This window comes from Physeter macrocephalus, chromosome 7 (genome assembly GCF_002837175.3).
Source record: "Physeter macrocephalus isolate SW-GA chromosome 7, ASM283717v5, whole genome shotgun sequence".
Taxonomy (NCBI): domain Eukaryota; kingdom Metazoa; phylum Chordata; class Mammalia; order Artiodactyla; family Physeteridae; genus Physeter; species Physeter macrocephalus.
In genome coordinates, this window is record NC_041220.1 from 74,662,143 (window position 1) to 74,680,067 (window position 17,925).

The 17,925-nt window shown below is 36.3% G+C and overlaps 1 protein-coding gene across 8 annotated transcripts in view; it reads right to left on the bottom strand.

The window, feature by feature from the left end:
- Positions 1-17,925, bottom strand: part of WDFY3 (WD repeat and FYVE domain containing 3) — a 275,458-nt gene that overhangs the window by 108,213 nt on the left and 149,320 nt on the right. For 7 of the 8 annotated variants that reach the window (XM_055086060.1, XM_028492000.2, XM_028492001.2 and 4 more), the window contains 7 exons: positions 16,976-17,443; positions 15,980-16,081; positions 12,142-12,335; positions 8,239-8,696; positions 6,309-6,392; positions 1,644-1,821; positions 625-839 (listed from right to left, as the gene is read on the bottom strand). In XM_055086060.1, the coding sequence (XP_054942035.1) occupies positions 625-839; positions 1,644-1,821; positions 6,309-6,392; positions 8,239-8,696; positions 12,142-12,335; positions 15,980-16,081; positions 16,976-17,443 (1,699 nt within the window). The remainder of the gene's footprint in view (positions 1-624; positions 840-1,643; positions 1,822-6,308; positions 6,393-8,238; positions 8,697-12,141; positions 12,336-15,979; positions 16,082-16,975; positions 17,444-17,925) is intronic. The other variant, XM_028492002.2, reaches the window with a different exon arrangement.

Consider the following 17,925-nt stretch of genomic DNA (forward strand, 5'->3'; position numbering starts at 1 on the left):
GGGGGTTAGGGAAGTGGCTATGATAATAAAGAGGGAGCACTGGGGAGATCTTTGTGACATCTTAATTGTGTGATGGTTACATCAATCTGACACAAGTGATAAATAACAGGGGAGCTGTAGCATACATGGATACATTGTACCAATGTCCGTTTCTTGGTTTTGATACTGTACTATAGTTACATAAGATGTAACTGGGGGAAACTGGATGATGGGGACACAGAATCTCTCTGATCTACCTTTACAACTTCCTCTGAATCTCTAATTATTTTAAAATTTAAAAAGTGTTTCTTAAAAGAGTTCGTACACATAAAATATTCTTATCTATAAAGTAGATGCAAGTCATACAAATATAACATGACTTCATTTTTAAAGGGAAGTGAGAGTTTGCTGGATTCAAGCAGAAGAAATGACCAACGGACAAAAACATTCTGTTTACTAATAACTAGATTTATCTGTTTCTAAGCGCGATATTTTGGGCATTTTGCCCATTTTTGTGGTGTTTTGGCTTTGCCCACAGATAACTGAATATATGTTTATTAAAGCAAGACTCTTGACTATAAAGACTCTAGAAACGGCCATTACTAATGGTGGCTTATTTGAATGTGAAGAAGAGAACATACTGACCTCAGCACCATGGGCTCCAGAGCCTGAGAGGCTAATCGTTCAAACATCCGCTGGAGGGGCGGATGCAGTGAGTGGTCCTCATCAGCCAGTGCAGCACTGCACCGCTGCAGCAGTCGTGCATGGAGACCAGCTTCACACATGACTTGCTGGTTTCTTTCTGTGTGCACCAGTGATTGTAAAATATTTGCCACGGCAAGTTGAAGGTCCAAAGCATGCTGGAGTTAACAAAGAAATTCATGCCACCAGGGCATTCTTAATAAGATAGGTGATAGTTCTCTCCTTTTAAGAGCTGAAGCACACCTTTTAATATGAGGTCTCTACATGCTTCAAATTACATTCAGATGAATTAAGTAGCTGACTTAGAGGGACACAGCAACTCCAGAACAGGGCTAGGGAAATATTTCTGGTCTTCATTCTGCTAGAAGCATACCTAGCTCGACTCCATTTTCTTTCAAGTCTTTCGTATTACATGACTATATGTAACTAATAATATTTTTATTTTTATAGAAATAGTGGGTATAAAGTAAATATTTTTCACGGTAAGTAAATAACCAGTTTAAAGAATGACCTATTGTTAACATTTGTGACACTTCAGGCCTTCGAAACCATACAACATTTTAAACAAAACTAGTCACCCAAACTCCAGTTCACCCAAACTCCTGAGTGTTACAAATGAAAATACATAAATAGCCTCAAAATAGTACCTTCAGTCATTTTTCTTCCTGTATTATTTATTAACAATTTCCACTGCTGAGCAGGATTTACAAGGAGAAAGAGAATTATTTTAGTACCAGAAGTAACTGCATTTTAACAAATGAGTTGTATTCTAAAACATACGTTATCTACCACTCATTAGGAAAGTTAAGACTCAAACACGAAAATCCTGTTTTTTTCCTTTACCTACTTCAGTATGTGACACAGAAAGGTTCCATGTCACCTTCTTGGTCCCACTCCCTTGCTCATGCAGTCACACCTTCCACTCATTAAAGACGGGAAGGAACCAATCTATCCAAGCTTACTTCTGGCTGTGTCACTGACCCAACAGAGGCCAGGAGGTCCAGCATAGAAAGCATGGCTCCAGGATGGATGATGACAGCATCAGAACTCTGGAGAGATGAAGTTGCCACATGTAGTTTCAGGTCAGCAACATTTTTAGGAGGGTAGGCGGGGGGAGTTGAAACAGAATGATATGCATGCCTATGAAAAGAAAGAAGGGTAATTGGGTATTTAATTTCAATCACATTCTCTGTTCATTTTCTTCATCTTCTACTACCTTTCTCCACTGAGTTAAAAAAAGCCTTATAATTAAGGGTTGGGTTACAAAACACCTTAACGTTGGGAAATTAAAAAACAATATATTTTCAATTCTTGAGTCACATATAGACAACTTATCAAGTCCTTTAGACTCTTGTATGTTTTTACCACTTACTATTTTGATTGCTTCATTAAAGAATGGCACATGATGACTAGTTAACATTACTCTATGGTGTATTTGAAAGTTGCTAAAAGAGTAGATCCTAAAAGTTCTCATCACAAGGAAATAACCATTTTTTCCTTGAATCTATGTAAGATGATGGCTGTTAACTAAACCTACTGTGGTAATCATTTTGCAACACATGTAAGCCAAGTCATTACGATGTACACCTTAAACGTTATAGAGTGCAGTATATCAATTATATCTCAGTAAAAGTGAAAAAAAGAAAAACAAAAAGAATAACATACATGCCAGAAAATATAAAGAATAGGTGAAATTACAGTGAGTCAAAGCTCTAAGAAAGATGATAGTTCTGATAATTTGTGATGAGAGTACAAGTTATATTAAGTGCCTCAGTGAGAGTGTTTTCTTTGAAATTTCCTATGTGTTTTTAACCTTTCCTTAAACCAAGGGTAATATAATCAAGAACAAACAAGCTCAAAGCAGCCTACTCTATCACTGGTTCAACTGAGTCAGAGTTGGCTCAGAATCCTGGCCACATGTCAATAAATGTATTAAGAATCAAGGGAGTTCTCCTTTAGCTTATTTGGAACTACATTCACGCTGTTTTACATTATCCTCCCTACCACTGAGAATATTCACAATTTTTAAAACTTGGGATATTTTACGTAACAAGCTTCCATGAGTTAGAAAGCCTAGCCATGCCCTGAATGCACAACATTTCTTCTCATCAATGATCTCCACCGTCTATTTCATACTCTTCTTCTGCAATTCATGAGTTTTGCACATTTTGTATCTTGGCACAAGGAAACAGATGCTTGTGGCTTCAGCCTATGGGAGCTCTTTGTTCCAATGAATTGGTTTCAGCATAATTTGTCTAATGCTGAGCTCTGTCACTGAGAGCAGCACAGTTTCAGCTCTCTGGCACAAGAGCAGCTTGGGAAACAGATGCTTTAAGTCACTGATTTAGTAGCAAAGAATTGGCACTGCCTTTTTTTTTTTTTTTTAAGTACCATTCTCTTTTTAACAGAGATTCTAGGAAAGTATTCAGCTTCACTTAAAAAAAAGAAAAAAAACACATGTGCTCTACTGTTTAAAGTCAGCATATCCTCCACCTACTCATTTTTTTCACTCCCAGGTTTTTTTTTTTTCTGTTTTTGTTCAGAAAGATTTAATTTCTAAACTTACTAGAATAGTTTTCTAAATGTTTATTAACAACAGGTATCCTCCTCCCCCCATGTTTCTCCCTTTATTCTTTAAAATATTTTGACCTAACTAGAAAAAACAAGATTCCTAATTCCTCTATTGTGTAATAGGAACTCCAAACCATTAAGAAATTTCATAAAAATTGTTTTCATTACACATAAAAACTAAAGCAATTTTGAGAAAAAAACATCAATTCTAATTGTATATTCTAGTTACAGGCCTTCCTAAGTTATTTCTTAGTTGCCTGATTTAATATAAATTTGAACTTAAAGTTTTGAAATGTATAGTTAGGAAGAAGTCCTTTATGTCTTTGGAAACTGAACTCTACTAATATGTAACTATTATAGTAGTAAACTTTTAAATCTTATATAGAAAAATATTCTAATGTAGGAATTACATTATTCTTCTCAAACTAGAAAAATACTGCAAACATCGTAGAAATCTAAAACATGGTATTTATTAAATAAAATCAGGTCTATTTTAATAGCCAATATATAACATTAATTCTTACTAAGTCACTTAGGTATTACCACAGGTATTACCACTTTTTACATTTCGAGACTGTAGTAAGCTTATTAAATTGGTAACTACCAACCAAGACCTAACCATTTGCAAAGATAGGATAAAATGACATTGCAAAATTTAGTTAATTTTTATGTTGCAGTTACTTTTAAAGCTTAAAGAAATTGCTACTTACTATTTCAATCTAAATTCTCATATATACTTAAGACTTATCTACCTCTTTTGGGAATATATACTTAAATATTTAAATTCTGAATTTGCTTTGCCTTAATTAGCAAGTGTGTATAGGCACTAAGTAATGGACACCATGTTCGAACGATAACTAGTACCCGTCACCTTTTTTGCCATTGCAGATATATTCTGAGAGTCTTGATTACCATTTTGTATTTTGTTTTCACCTCCTCTAACTGTGACTGAATATTGTTCAGCATAATTCTGTTCCATTATTCCTTCTGAATAATGAAAAAAAATTATGAGTTTTAGTTTTCCAAAATAAGGTTTCCTAGTTCTTTTTCCTCCAATTCTTCAAATAGAGAAGAATCTCCAAGATTTTACTTGCCAGACAAGTATCACAAGTTGAAACTTCCTTAGTACCTTCATCTCCACAAGCCATAAAACTGACACAATGTTGGTTTTTCCTTTTGCAAACAAAACAAAACATGTTTTGCCACAAGAAAAAAGATGCCCATAAGCTGATGTAATTTGAGATGTTCTTGAGATATTCTAACTTCAAACGTTACTATACTGTGAAGTAACAAAAGTTTTCTTTATTAGCTTATGATTCTTATCACTGAGCAAAACGTATGTAACCTGACCAGAATGGCAAGCTACACTGATCTTATTATTAGCATGAACAGTGCTGGGAGCTTCCTTGGGGTAACATCAACTTGTAAGCCTGCTTAGAATTCCCATGGATAAGATACACTCAACTACAACTGTTGATTCAGTGAGAGTTTCCCCTTAGACTGGACATCCTTACATGTAGCTGTGTCGCAAAACATGAAAAAATGTTTTTGATCAAAGGCCTTAAATAACTATGATATGGAATAAAATGCTGTTTTCCCTTTGTCAAACTACTGTTTAAATAAATAGCAGGTTCTGATAGATTTTTAAATATTTGTCCCCTTAATCTGTGAATCCCTATTGAAAGTGTTCTGTAATTTTTGGTTAATACTTAATGAATTTAAACACAGCAATTTTTAAGCCTTTACCATGTATGACAGAATCATAAATATGATTTTTTTAATGATTAAAACTATTTAGTAACTGAAACTATTTTTCTAACATCCAGGAGTTCTCTGGGATAGTAAGCACACATGAATCTTCCAACACAAAGTATACCTTTTACCTTATTCATTTTAGCAACAGAAAAATACACTACGTCAACTCAAATTGATTTCAGAATATCTTGAATCAAGAACTGCTCTTACAAAAACAAAAAAGAAATAGTAGTTTTTAAATACAAATACATTGAACAATACTAAATTCATTTAACTATGCCATGATTTACTATAAGAAAATGAGCTGTAAGCCCCAGTGTAAATTTAAAAGAAAAAGGAAAATATAAGTCCATATACCTTATGAATATTACTCTTAAAATATAATGAAATACCAAATTTATAACAAATACTTCAAATTTGGTACTAAATTAACCACAACTGTGTTCAAGTTTCAAAATCTGAACAACAGAAATAAAATTAAACAACAACATAGCAGAACCTCAGGATTCATTTTTAAAAAGCCACAGTGGAAGAGAATTAATACAAGACTTAAGGACTTGCACTTGCTTATGAGGAAAACAGGGGCAGGAAGAGTATTTGGTGCCAAGTGCACAGACTATGATCATTTTAAGTACAGGTCGCAAATGGAATCTCAAATGGATCTTAATTGTACTCTTGTCAATCAATTGCTGGTTCTTTATAGTCATAAGCTTTATATGTAAGGTAGACTACATCAGTTTAGAAAGAGATTTACACACAACTGATGAAAACAGGAGCTAGGGGAGATTTTTTTTATTCACTTTTTCAAAGGTTAGCCTGCTGAGTCTTCATAACAGCATCACATTTCAACTGGTTGAACCCGACTGAGAAAATACACATTTCCTCAGCCAGTGCTGGGATGTTCATTTTGAAGTAATACTAAAAACCAAAGAATGATCCCAAACACATTTAAAGTGAAAAGAAAAAGGAGAAAAGTATTCTAGTTAAAGAGTAGAGGCATTACATCTTCATTTCTAAATTAATTTTAATAAAATACATGCTGGCTCTAAAATGCATATTTTAGTCCAAATAATAGAGTTGGATGACAAACTTCTACATGTCCTTCACATCTTCATAGCATCAACACATTTTACTCTCATAAATATACTCAGCGGAAGCTGACAGTTTAAAAAACAAAAACAAAGATATCAAATAGAAAGAAAATAAAGTTATAAAGCACAAAATCCACATTAATATATAACTGAGCACAGAAGAAAAAAACCCATACAAGTAAAGATTGACTTCAGTTATTAGATCAGTACCTTTTCCTGGACAAAGCTGGTGTACCCCAAGGAGAGGGGAGAGAAGACTCACTTGTCAGGCAAGGAGGGATCTGTTCTGCACGACTACAGACAACAAAACAGGGTGGTTTAGAAAGGTTAGAACAGGACACCAGGTTGGCAGTTGGTTAGTTTCACAAGAAATACCAGTAAAAGTTTAATAGGGAACATCCTCCATACTCAGCGGGAACAAGGAACAAGACTACAACACATGCACTGAGGGAAACAGAAAAGCATGCTTAAGGCAGATGCTTATTCATTAATGTTAACATGTAACATATTTGTTAAACAGAGTACTATAGGTCTTGTTTTTTGAGGAAGCAAACTAAAAATAAGGTATACTAACTAGGATAAGTTAGAAAACAAGGGAAAAGAGGTTGAATCTAAATACACAAATTTTAATTTTAAAAAACATCTTATTCCCTCAACACTACACTCTCCCATGGTTTCTGTAAGTTAACAATATATAGGCATTTTTATTTTCAAGGCAGGGAAAATTTGAAAACCTTTTTTATATTACCTGTGTTTTCTATCTAAATACTAAGGCCAAAGAAATATTAAGAAACAAGAAACATCTCAGTAGGTATTTCAAAGTAGATAATTTTACAGTTAAGGAGATAAAAGCTTTTAGCTCTACCTAATAGAGTTACTTGCTTTATTTATGGGGCCATTATAGAAACAATTCACTTGCTTTATGAAGTAAAACTATGGTAATGGTTAAAAGTGATAATGCTTGGGGCAAATTAGCAGCATGATCAACATGATCACTCTCACATTATCTTCAAAGTGAGAGCTTAATTGAAAACACACTTTAAGAACTGAAAATAAGTGATTTAGGTAAAGCAGACTTACAATCTTAGAACCCTGGATTTTCTACATCACAGATTTTATCACAATATGTTATCATTTATTTACGTGTTTGTATTTAAGGTAAAGGATGGATATAACCAAAGTAGCCTTGTGCTGAGTTGCACCCTCAATGCCTAGCACGATGACTTGGCATGCGATAGGTGTTTGTTAAGTACTTGTTTAATGAAGGAATGAGTAAATTAATCTGATGGACTCTTGAACTATCAATGTCTCCCAGGGAGATATATCACTTTTTGAGGATTATAAAATGTTAGGAATGATTATGAATGTTGAGACTATATCATCTGTCTGAAAATACATATAATCATAACTATGTTCTATTGATAACTAATATCAATAAGTCTGGATGTACCTAATGTTCTTGAGAATAAAGAGGAAAACGAAAACATAGGAAACACCACCATGAAAAGTAAACTTCAGGGACTTCCCTGGTGGCGCAGTGGTTAAGAATCTGCCTGCCAATGCAGGGGACATGGGTTTGATCCCTGGTCTGGGAAGATCCCATATGCTGTGGAACAACTAAGCCCATGTGCCACAACTAGTGAGCCTGTGCTCTAGAGCCCATGCGCCACAACTATGAAGCCCACGCATCCTAGAGCCCGTGCACCGCAACTACTGAGCCTGCATGCTGCAACTACTGAAGCCCGTGTGCCTAGAGCCGGTGCTTCACAAGAAGAGAAGCCACCACAATGAGAAGCCCACGCACCACAACGAAGAGTAGCCCCCGCTCGACGCAACTAGAGAAAGCCCACGCGTAGCAACTGAGACCCAACATGGGGGGAAAAGAAAAGTAAACTTCATTGAAACTGTTCTGCTAAGTGCATTGAGAGCTTAACTCTAACCTGGTTTTACAAATAATACACAGATGTCCATGCTGAAAAGCTTAACATCAGAGCAATAGTAATATTCACAAATAAAGTGATAAGTAAATGAGAGAGAAGATTCGTTTTCATTTTCTTTCAGGTTAAATTATAATTTAAGCCTTAATGTTGAAGTCATACATAGTATACCCTTTAATTCAGAGCACAGAGCAGAGCCATACCTGTCAAAAGAATCTGTGGCTACTTTGTAGAGATAAATAAAGAGTTTACTGCAGTGCCGTAGAGTGGGTGACACTGAATCCATCAAGATTACGTCTTCCTCTAAAAGTCTTTGAAATGGCTGTGTATTTGAGGGGAAGACATTCATGGGGCTTATTTTTCTTAGGTCTGAGAAACAGCCAAGAAATCGAACGGCATCTGCCAACTTCTCATACTGAATCTCTGTTTTGAAGAAATGAGAGTTGGCCGGCTCATAGCGCATTGCTGCAGTCAATGTGCAGAACACAGTGTGGAGAAGTTCAAACACTTGATTCTGGTTCACTTTCTCCCAGCCATTCTTGGGTGGTGAGCTCAAAGATCTTTCCATAGCAACAAGCAAGGACGTGATGTACACAAATCCTCCAACTTTCCTAAAAACTGTTCTTGAACGATGGCTTTCTCGAAGGACTGACAGGAGGGCCTACAGGGGACAAAGAAACAACACAAACAAAAACAAACATAATTCAAATTAAAGAAAAATAACTGTACATGAATGTCAAAGGGGAATGCCATTCGGTGAACATCTGATATGAGTATTTTTGTCATTTACCGAATAAGCAGTCTTATGAAGCATGCCAAATATTTTGCTAATTAAAAAGTGCCATATTAAAAGCAGAAGATCGTTTTAGAAAACACTATCGCATACTGCTTTTGACAGAATAATGGATATATCCAAATCCTGGCCGAAAAGCTTTTCTTATATATTTGATGAATAATGACATCAATGAATTCAGTGATTTTTACAAAGTAATTTTATTAAATAAGTAAAATACATATTCGAGTATAATTTTACACAATCATGAAAACTTACGACTGTGTGTATACCAAATGATTTATTCTAGAAAGGATTAGAGAGATGATCAGGGAAGCCAAGAGCTGAAGTATTCCGATTCACATAAAGTGACCATATCTCGATGCTCTGGAAAGAGCAGTCACTTCAGAGGAGTTATTAGACATTCTCTCTTGCAAAGTGAACTGCGGCCTGAGGGCTGAAAGCATGCTCTTTCCCAGAATAGCTGTTAAGGCCAAACAGGTAAAACAATCTTTTATAATGTTATTTTCTGAACTGTCATACTTTTAACATAGTTTATTATTAAAAATAACACATTATAAAATTACTTAACATTTTATGGGACATTTACTATGTATTAGGTACTTCTTTAAGTGCTTTAATACATTAGCTTATTTAATTCTCTCAATAATCCTGTGCATTGGACACTATTATTATCCGCACTTTAGAGATGAAAAATTGAGGCCCCACGTGGTTAAATAAGTTGCCAAAGGCTTATACAATGGCAAAGATAGGATTTAAACCCAGGCAGTCTGATTCCCCTACTCATGCACTTAACCATGAAGCTATACTGCCCCAAAGAGCAATTCGAAATCTGTTTGCAGATACACAGGCTCCTTTTCCCTGTGTTTCAGCAACTGAAACACCATGAGAACCTAATTTTGCTTAAGACACAATTTACAATCTTCCTAGTCATTACATGTGAAAAGGCCATTTTATTAAAATATCTCATACATTTCTAATAGTATTTGCAAAAGGGAAAAGCTAAATATTAATATATATAATTACGTTTTTCAAATATACTATTGATACTTTAGAAATTATGAGATTCCACTGTACATACCTATATCTTAGTATTTTAAAAGACAGAAAATGTACAATCTGTATATGTAAATAAAATTTAGAAATACAGTGTATTCCTTCCATTATTCTGCAAGCAGTAAGTTTCCATTTTGTTTCCATATCTTTTAAAATTTAATAAACTGTACTTGTAATATCAACTCCTATTTACAACAAGACTTCATAACTTTTTGTTATTTTTAAGCATCTCATAACCTAGCTTGAAGGTTAAATACAAGGGCTAGAGTTAGAAGGCTTGGGTGGAAATTTTGACCCCAACATTAAAAAGCATTTCACTATGGTCAGTTACTTAACCTTTCTGTGTCAGAGTTTCCTCTTATGTAAAATCTAGACAATAATAAGGACTTACTTTACAGGAAATACATGTAAAACCCTTAGCAAAGTGCCTGGCATAAAAACCCATAACCATCATCATCTTCAAAAACACACTGGGGAAAAACTGGACATGTATTATTTTATATATGAGGAAGCATGAGTTAAGAGTCAAAGTAATATGTACAAAATCGTATCGCTGGTCAGAATTATGATACGGTCAGAAAAACAGTGCTTATTCATCCTTAGTCCAAAAGTACTCTATGTTGTGTGCTTCTGGATAAGTTCACCTCCTACTGCCTCAAAACTGGTTACTCTGTTGGCACTGTGACATTATCACAGCATCATCTCAGTATCTGAAAATTTCAAATACCATGAATAACTTAATATCCTGCTTAAATCAATAATTAATGATAATGTAGCAAATGCCAAAGTTACAAGGAGATGTAGATGCTAGGTGGTTAATTAGGCAAAATCATCAGCTACATATTCACTCCATTTGCGTAAATCTAATGCTTACAATTCAAATTTGTACATTGGCAGAATTATAAAATACTACATATTACAAATTAAACTACATAGGTCTGTGGTTGTCTCAACTGAATGGAGGCAGTGAGAAGCAATTCTGAATGAAGCAAAAATGGAAACTGAAACTGGAATCCCAAATCCTCCCCGCTGCCTTCCAACACTACTTCATGCCCTCAAAGCAGTGGAATACTGGAGCCAGCTCATACCGGTCAGGAGAGCCAACAGTTTTATTTTTGGAATTCTGCATACCAGTTGTTAAAAACATAACCATAATTAAAAATTAAGTTCTATAAATTTAGAACTAAATTACTGTAAAAACAAAAGTAGTAAATACTCAAAACTCTGTACTTCTTAGTTATTTTCTATATTTTATTATTACTTGTGCCCTTGAGATATTATACAATGGGGTGCTACTGTACACTTCTTCCCAAGCCACATTCAGTAACACATTAGTTGCCTGAAACAGGTCACAGTGGGAGTACTGACACCATGGAAATCAGTAAATACAGCAATATCAGGACCCCCTCCTGTCTTCCTCCTGTCTCAGAGTCAGTTATCACCATTTACCAGAACAACACTGTTTTAAAATTACAGGTCAGTTAACTGCCTCTTGTTGGCTTTATCTACCAATATTTTACAAATCCAATTACAAAGGTACCAAGAAAGGAGGAAAATGTATGTTTAAAAAGTTGGCAACCTTAACGACTTTTGAAGGCACTTGTTTTTACCCCAACAATCCCCTCAAATATACAAATGTTCCTCAATATTGATATGCATGTAGATGTCTTCCTTGTCTAAGAGATAAATTGTGGTCAGATTATTCTTGCTTTTAAGTTAAAATGCACACTCAAAATAGTCATTATGGGAATTCCCTGGTGGTCCAGTGGTTAGGATTCTGTGCTTTCACTGCCAGGGCCTGGGTTCAATCCCTGGTCGGGGAACTAAGATCCCACAAGCCATGCAGCCAGGCCAAAACCAAAAAAAATTGTCATTATACTCAAAACAGGATGAAACATACAACAGCATAAAGAAAAACACACAAATTTCTCATTATTGATGAGAAATTAACTGAATAAAGCAAAAGTTTAATAAAGGAAATACATGATTCTAGAAGCGAGCTATACTTCCTGTCATGTCTGTGGCAGGAACAGGGTGAGGGTCCCAGGAGAGGAAGTCAGAGGGAAAAGAGACAGCTGTCATCCCCAGGGCCCTTGGAGGCCAGGTTAGAGACACTGGCTTTTCTTCAGTTATTATTTTGACATAATTTTAGACTTGAAAAAAAACTGCAAGAATAGTTCATAATAGTTTTAAGTCAATTTAAAACAGCCACAGATTTTAGTAGTAAAAATCATACCAACACACTTATCAAACTTACTCTTAGGATGTCAGTCTTCAGCTGCAGTTCTGTTGGTGGGGCTGAGTGCATCAACCCCAGGAGCGTGCCCATGTCATCATCCCCATTTGGAGAAAGCACCAACTGCTGGATCATCATCAGGGCATGCTGCCGACATTGAGGGTACCTTACTATATTATGTGCACATCTTGCGCCTCCAAATTCTCGAAAAATTCCTTGGAGGAAGGAGAAAAAAGAACAATATGGGCTAACTTAAAACATTCTAAGCCGAATGAATTAAAACCTGATATTTCTGTAGAAAGAGTACTCAAAAGAATGCACACAAAACCCACCCAGCTATTTCACTTTTTAAATTACAACAGGAAAATCTCCTTTTAAATTTACAATTACAATACAATACAATACAAAACTGTGGGTTGTCAGCAAAGGCATATACAAATTTTCTGTAGATTTCCTTTATGCAAGAATGCCCTGGGGCTTCCCTGGTAGCGCAGTGGTTAAGAATCTGCAACTAAGCCCACGCGCCACAGCTACTGAAGCCCGTGTGCCTAGAGCCTGTGCTCTGCAACAAGAGAAGCCCACACACCTCAACGAAGAGTAGCCCCCGCTCACTGCAACCAGAGAAAAGCCAGAGCGCAGCAACAAAGACCCAACGCAGCCAAAAATAAAATAAATAACTTTTGGGGAAAAAAAAGAAAGAAAAGGAGAGAGAGGGAGCAACTGTGAAAAAAAAAGAAAAAAAAGCATGTCCTGGTATGGTCAACATGTCCAACTTCTGCAAATCTAGACTATCCGGAAATTTCATAGGTAGATACCAAAGAGGCCAATATTTTTATGTAGAGGCTTTACTGAACAATACTTGAAATCAGTTTAGTAAAAGGCTTTTAGATGAACAATATCCCAAATAAATGAGGTTTAAACTGAACAAGGCTTCTAAAACAGTAGCAAGAAAACAATGGAATAAGTTATTCTGCAATGAGAAAAATTACAAGGAATGAAACTTTTTTAGTTAGTAGAGCACACAACCAAAAAAAAAAGACAAACGCTATAACAGAAAGCATTAGGCACTGCACTGTCCCAAAGGCTTTATGTAGATTGACTGATTTAATCCTCACCCTCTACTACACAGATGAACATGAGACACACAGAAGTTGAGTAACTTCTCAAGAAGCTGAGTGGCCAAGGTCAGCCATACAGCTAGCAAGCAGCCAGCACGTGCCTATATAGGCGCGTTCTATAGCCTGTGCTTTTGACCATGAATGATACAATTCTTATGTCAAATACCATCTTTTGAGTATATAAAAAAAAATGGACCAAGTGATCTAAATCATCGATTAGTATTTCCTCCAAAGTAATTGTTCTATCCTTTATGCTTTCAGAGTACCTTGTATATGCCACTATTGGAATAGTTTGTATCAAACAGTCTTAGTATTATTTGCTTATATATTTGGTGCCCCATTAGAATTTGATTTCCTTCTGGCCTGTGTTTCAAAAAATGTTTCCTGAAGGAATAAATGTCAAGCATATTCTGTGGAAGTGGCCACTGTTCTCTCTATTTAGTGACTTTCTATTTGCTAACTTCATAAGAATTCTATAACCTTGAAGTGAGTGTAAGTCATGTGCCTGAGATTTAGCACATGGAAGGCCAGGTTTACTTACTTCCTGGTTGTCAGGTAGTGCCCATTAGACAATCATAATGGCTAATAATTTTTTGAATACTTACTATGAGTGAAATACTATCTTAAGTGCTTGAGATCACACAGCTAATAACATCTTTCTTAACAAGGAAAAGACAGTCAATAAGAAAAGAACTTTGTGAAAATGTCTGGCACACTGGGAGATGGATTTAGTGACATTTGGTCTTGTAGGGTCAACTCTTCAGTGGAATTGTTCAGTCTCTTCCTATGTAACTCTAGATCATGTCATAAAAAGCTAATTTGCCAAATAAATTGTTAGTACATCCTCATTACATTTCTGACTATTTCAGCTAACTAAACTTAGTTGGTGGAAATAAGGAGATTATGATACCACAGACAAAATGTTAGTATCATTAAATTTTATCATATTTATTGTTTGTATTACCTTCTAAATTCATACAACTCTGTACTGGCATTTACCAAAACTGTACTTAAATAATTACTTATACAATTATGTGTTTACATCTTTCTTCATCAGGTTGTAACTCCTTTGGGTCAAGAATTATCCTTTTTTTTTGGGCTGCGTTGGGTCTTCGTTGCTGCGCACAGGCTTTCTCTAGTTGTGGCGAGTGGGGGCTACTCTTCGTTGCGGTGCGTGGGCTTCTCACTGCAGTGGCTTCTCTTGCTGCGGAGCATGGGCTCTAGGCACGTGGGCTTCAGCAGTTGCAGCACGTGGGCTCAGTAGATGCAGAACACAGGCCCTAGAGTGCACAGGCTTCAGTAGTTGTGGTGTGTGGGCTCAGTAGTTGCAGTGCACGGGCTCTAGAGCACAGGCTCAGTAGCTGTGGTGCGCGGGCTTAGTTCCTCTGTGGCATGTGGGATCTTCCCAGACCAGGGATCGAACACTGTACTTAAATAATTACTTATACAATTATGTGTTTACATCTTTCTTCATCAGGTTGTAACTCCTTTGGGTCAAGAATTATCCTTTTTTTTTGGGCTGCGTTGGGTCTTCGTTGCTGCGCACAGGCTTTCTCTAGTTGTGGCGAGTGGGGGCTACTCTTCGTTGCGGTGCGTGGGCTTCTCACTGCAGTGGCTTCTCTTGCTGCGGAGCATGGGCTCTAGGCACGTGGGCTTCAGCAGTTGCAGCACGTGGGCTCAGTAGATGCAGAACACAGGCCCTAGAGTGCACAGGCTTCAGTAGTTGTGGTGTGTGGGCTCAGTAGTTGCAGTGCACGGGCTCTAGAGCACAGGCTCAGTAGCTGTGGTGCGCGGGCTTAGTTCCTCTGTGGCATGTGGGATCTTCCCAGACCAGGGATCGAACTCATGTCCCCTGCATTGGCAGGCGGATTCTTAACCACTGTACCACCAGGTAAGTCCAAGAATTATCTCTGCATTTTGAAAATTCTGCATATTGGGCTCCTCCGCATTCAGGCAAATAGGCATGCATTTGTGTGTTTGCTAGTTCATTTATTTGTTCATTAACTCATTCATTTCTAGCTTGCCATAACACTTAAAGTACAATTCAAGTTCCTCAGCATGGCCTAAAATAGCTCTATGTGATCTGGGCTCAGCCTACTCATCTGAACTCACCTCCTCATCACTTATTTCTTTGAAGTTGTATTGACAATGGTGCCTGGGAGGTTTCTGACACTGGCTAAAATTTTAAGTAATCTTTTTCAAAAGCAAGTGTGACATTTTATAAATACAGCTGGACCATTTATTAATGACAGGTAGAAAAAGACTGAAGAAAAGTTGAGATTAAAGATAAACAAAAGATTTACTGAATCTATTTTTACCTGGGAGAGGCAAGTTTTATTCTTTTCAGTATTTCCCTAAGGTTCTAACATTATAATACTCTGACTTGAATTACTAAATAATTAAGAGAATCACCATGTTTTGGAAAATATTTAAATAAGCAAAGTTATTCGATGAAGAGTCTGCACAATATAAGTAAAAAAAAAGAAAAGGAATACTTCAAATACAAGGCATACGATAAAATATAAGAATATATTTTGAAGTAATAATAATGTTATATATTTTGTCATTCATAAACCTAGGAAGATCAAAAGTATTGCATTTCTAGAGATATGATGGTGCCATCACGGAATCAATAGTTTTTCCTCTAAGTGACAGGAGCATTTCAGAAGCAAGAATCATTACAGAAGACAAACCAGAGGTAATATCCCCCCAAAGCATTTGCTAGAAAATTTTCTAATTACCTGCATTTGTGTTTGATCCTTGAAGAAGCACTGTCAAGGTCTCCATGACCAACAAAGCCAGGTGTTTTTGGTCTTCAAATGAGCTATTATTTCTTGAGTCCCCTAGGAAAAAAGAATTAAAGGTCCAAATCACAGAAGTTATAAGCTTATTTTTTTCTGGATTTAGGATTTTTTTAATAATTTAAAAAATAATTCCTATCACTTTTACCATCAACACAACTTATATAATACAGCCTTTAAAAATGATACGCATGTCTACCAGCTACTAAAAGTGAAGTCAAAATCAATGTTTATAGATTTCATTTTGGTGTGGCTAGAAGGCTAGAGCTACCTAACAAATATTAAAAAGGAAAATGCCAATCAAAGTAAAATGTATCCTTCTCACAGGTGCTTTCTTAATCAAGGAGGTCAACAGAAGAATGCTAGATTTTAATGCACCAAAGAGAATGAAAAGTTTATGAATAGCGCTGTCTATTCAACTTGCATTAATTCATTCAACACGTTTAATACTAAGTGCCAGATACTACTATGCTTTAAACAGATTTATCAGAAAGGATGAAAAACATCAAATTTAAGGTACCTAATGATAATAATGTGTATAAATAATATCACTAAAAAGATATATTTGCTCTCTATAATTAATAAAAACATTTCAAGGCACCTAAACATCCCAACTGTTTCTAGAAGCTTTTTTTATTCCCTCTTAGAAACAAAGTAGTAGACACTGGTCACGTGGATCATAAATGTTTTCCTCAGTTTTTACCTTAAATTCTCTTCCACCACGACATATTTCTGTCCCCGCCAACCCCCTGCCTTTCCCCAATTCCCTAATAGAGGTTGAAGGAACAAGTTAACTTGTGGGAAACATTCACATGGATCTCATAATAATGCACATTAAGTAATTCAAACCAATAACAAAATGACAGGCAAAACATGAACAAAACACCCTCCTCAAACCCGTGTCAAATAAAAATAAAATTATGCAAAGTGCTTTACCTTGTTCATTTAGTGCCTGAGTTGGCTCCTTCAAGAGGGCAGCATATTTGTGCAAAAGGTTTACCATGACCTCCAGAAGGCCCACCTCCCTGAACACGTCTTTAAATATGTAGTCGTGTCGTGTAAACTTAAGAAGTGTTTTCATTGCAATAATGCTACAGTGGTAAGAAGAGCTAGATTTTAAGAGGATGCTAACACTAATAAGTTCTTTACAAGGGATATAATTTAAGCTAAAAACGACAAACTCCAGCATCTCGAAGTATTTGTTTTGTACTTCTGGGAGTTTAGAAATCTTTTCTGCAAACTGTGACAGTGTGTGCTGTGACTCTAGGATGAAATAATTGGCATTGTCAGCCATGTAAATATTTGTGATGGCATCAAGAATGATGTGGGCAAGGAAGTTGGTTTTTGCTTTTAAAAATGCATTCTGAAGAACTGCAAAGGCCTGGACGTTTCTCACACTGTGACCTAAAATAGAAAACAAGAACACAAAAGTCAGTGCTATGTGATATTTTCATCGTGGCAAACAAGCCTATTTATTTATTTATTTTTAAAATATGGAATTTAATAAATTTATTTATTTATTTTTGGCTGCGTTGGGTCTTCGTTGCTACATGCAGGCTTTCTCTAGTTGCGGCGAGTGGGGGCTACTCTTCATTGCGGTGTGCTGGCTTCTCACTGCGGTGGCTTCTCTTGTTGCAGAGCACAGGCTCTAGGCGCACGGGCTTCAGTAGTTGTGGCACACGGGCTCAGCAGTTGTGGCTTGCGGGCTCTAGAGCACAGGCTCAGTAGTTGTGGCGCATGGGCTTAGTTGCTCTGTGGCATGTGGGATCTTCTTGGACCAGGGCTTGAACCCCTTTCCCCTGCACTGGCAGGCAGATTCTTTTTTTTTTTTTTCTTTTTTTTTTTGGTAAGCAAAATAATATCTTTTTTTTAAATTTAATTTAATT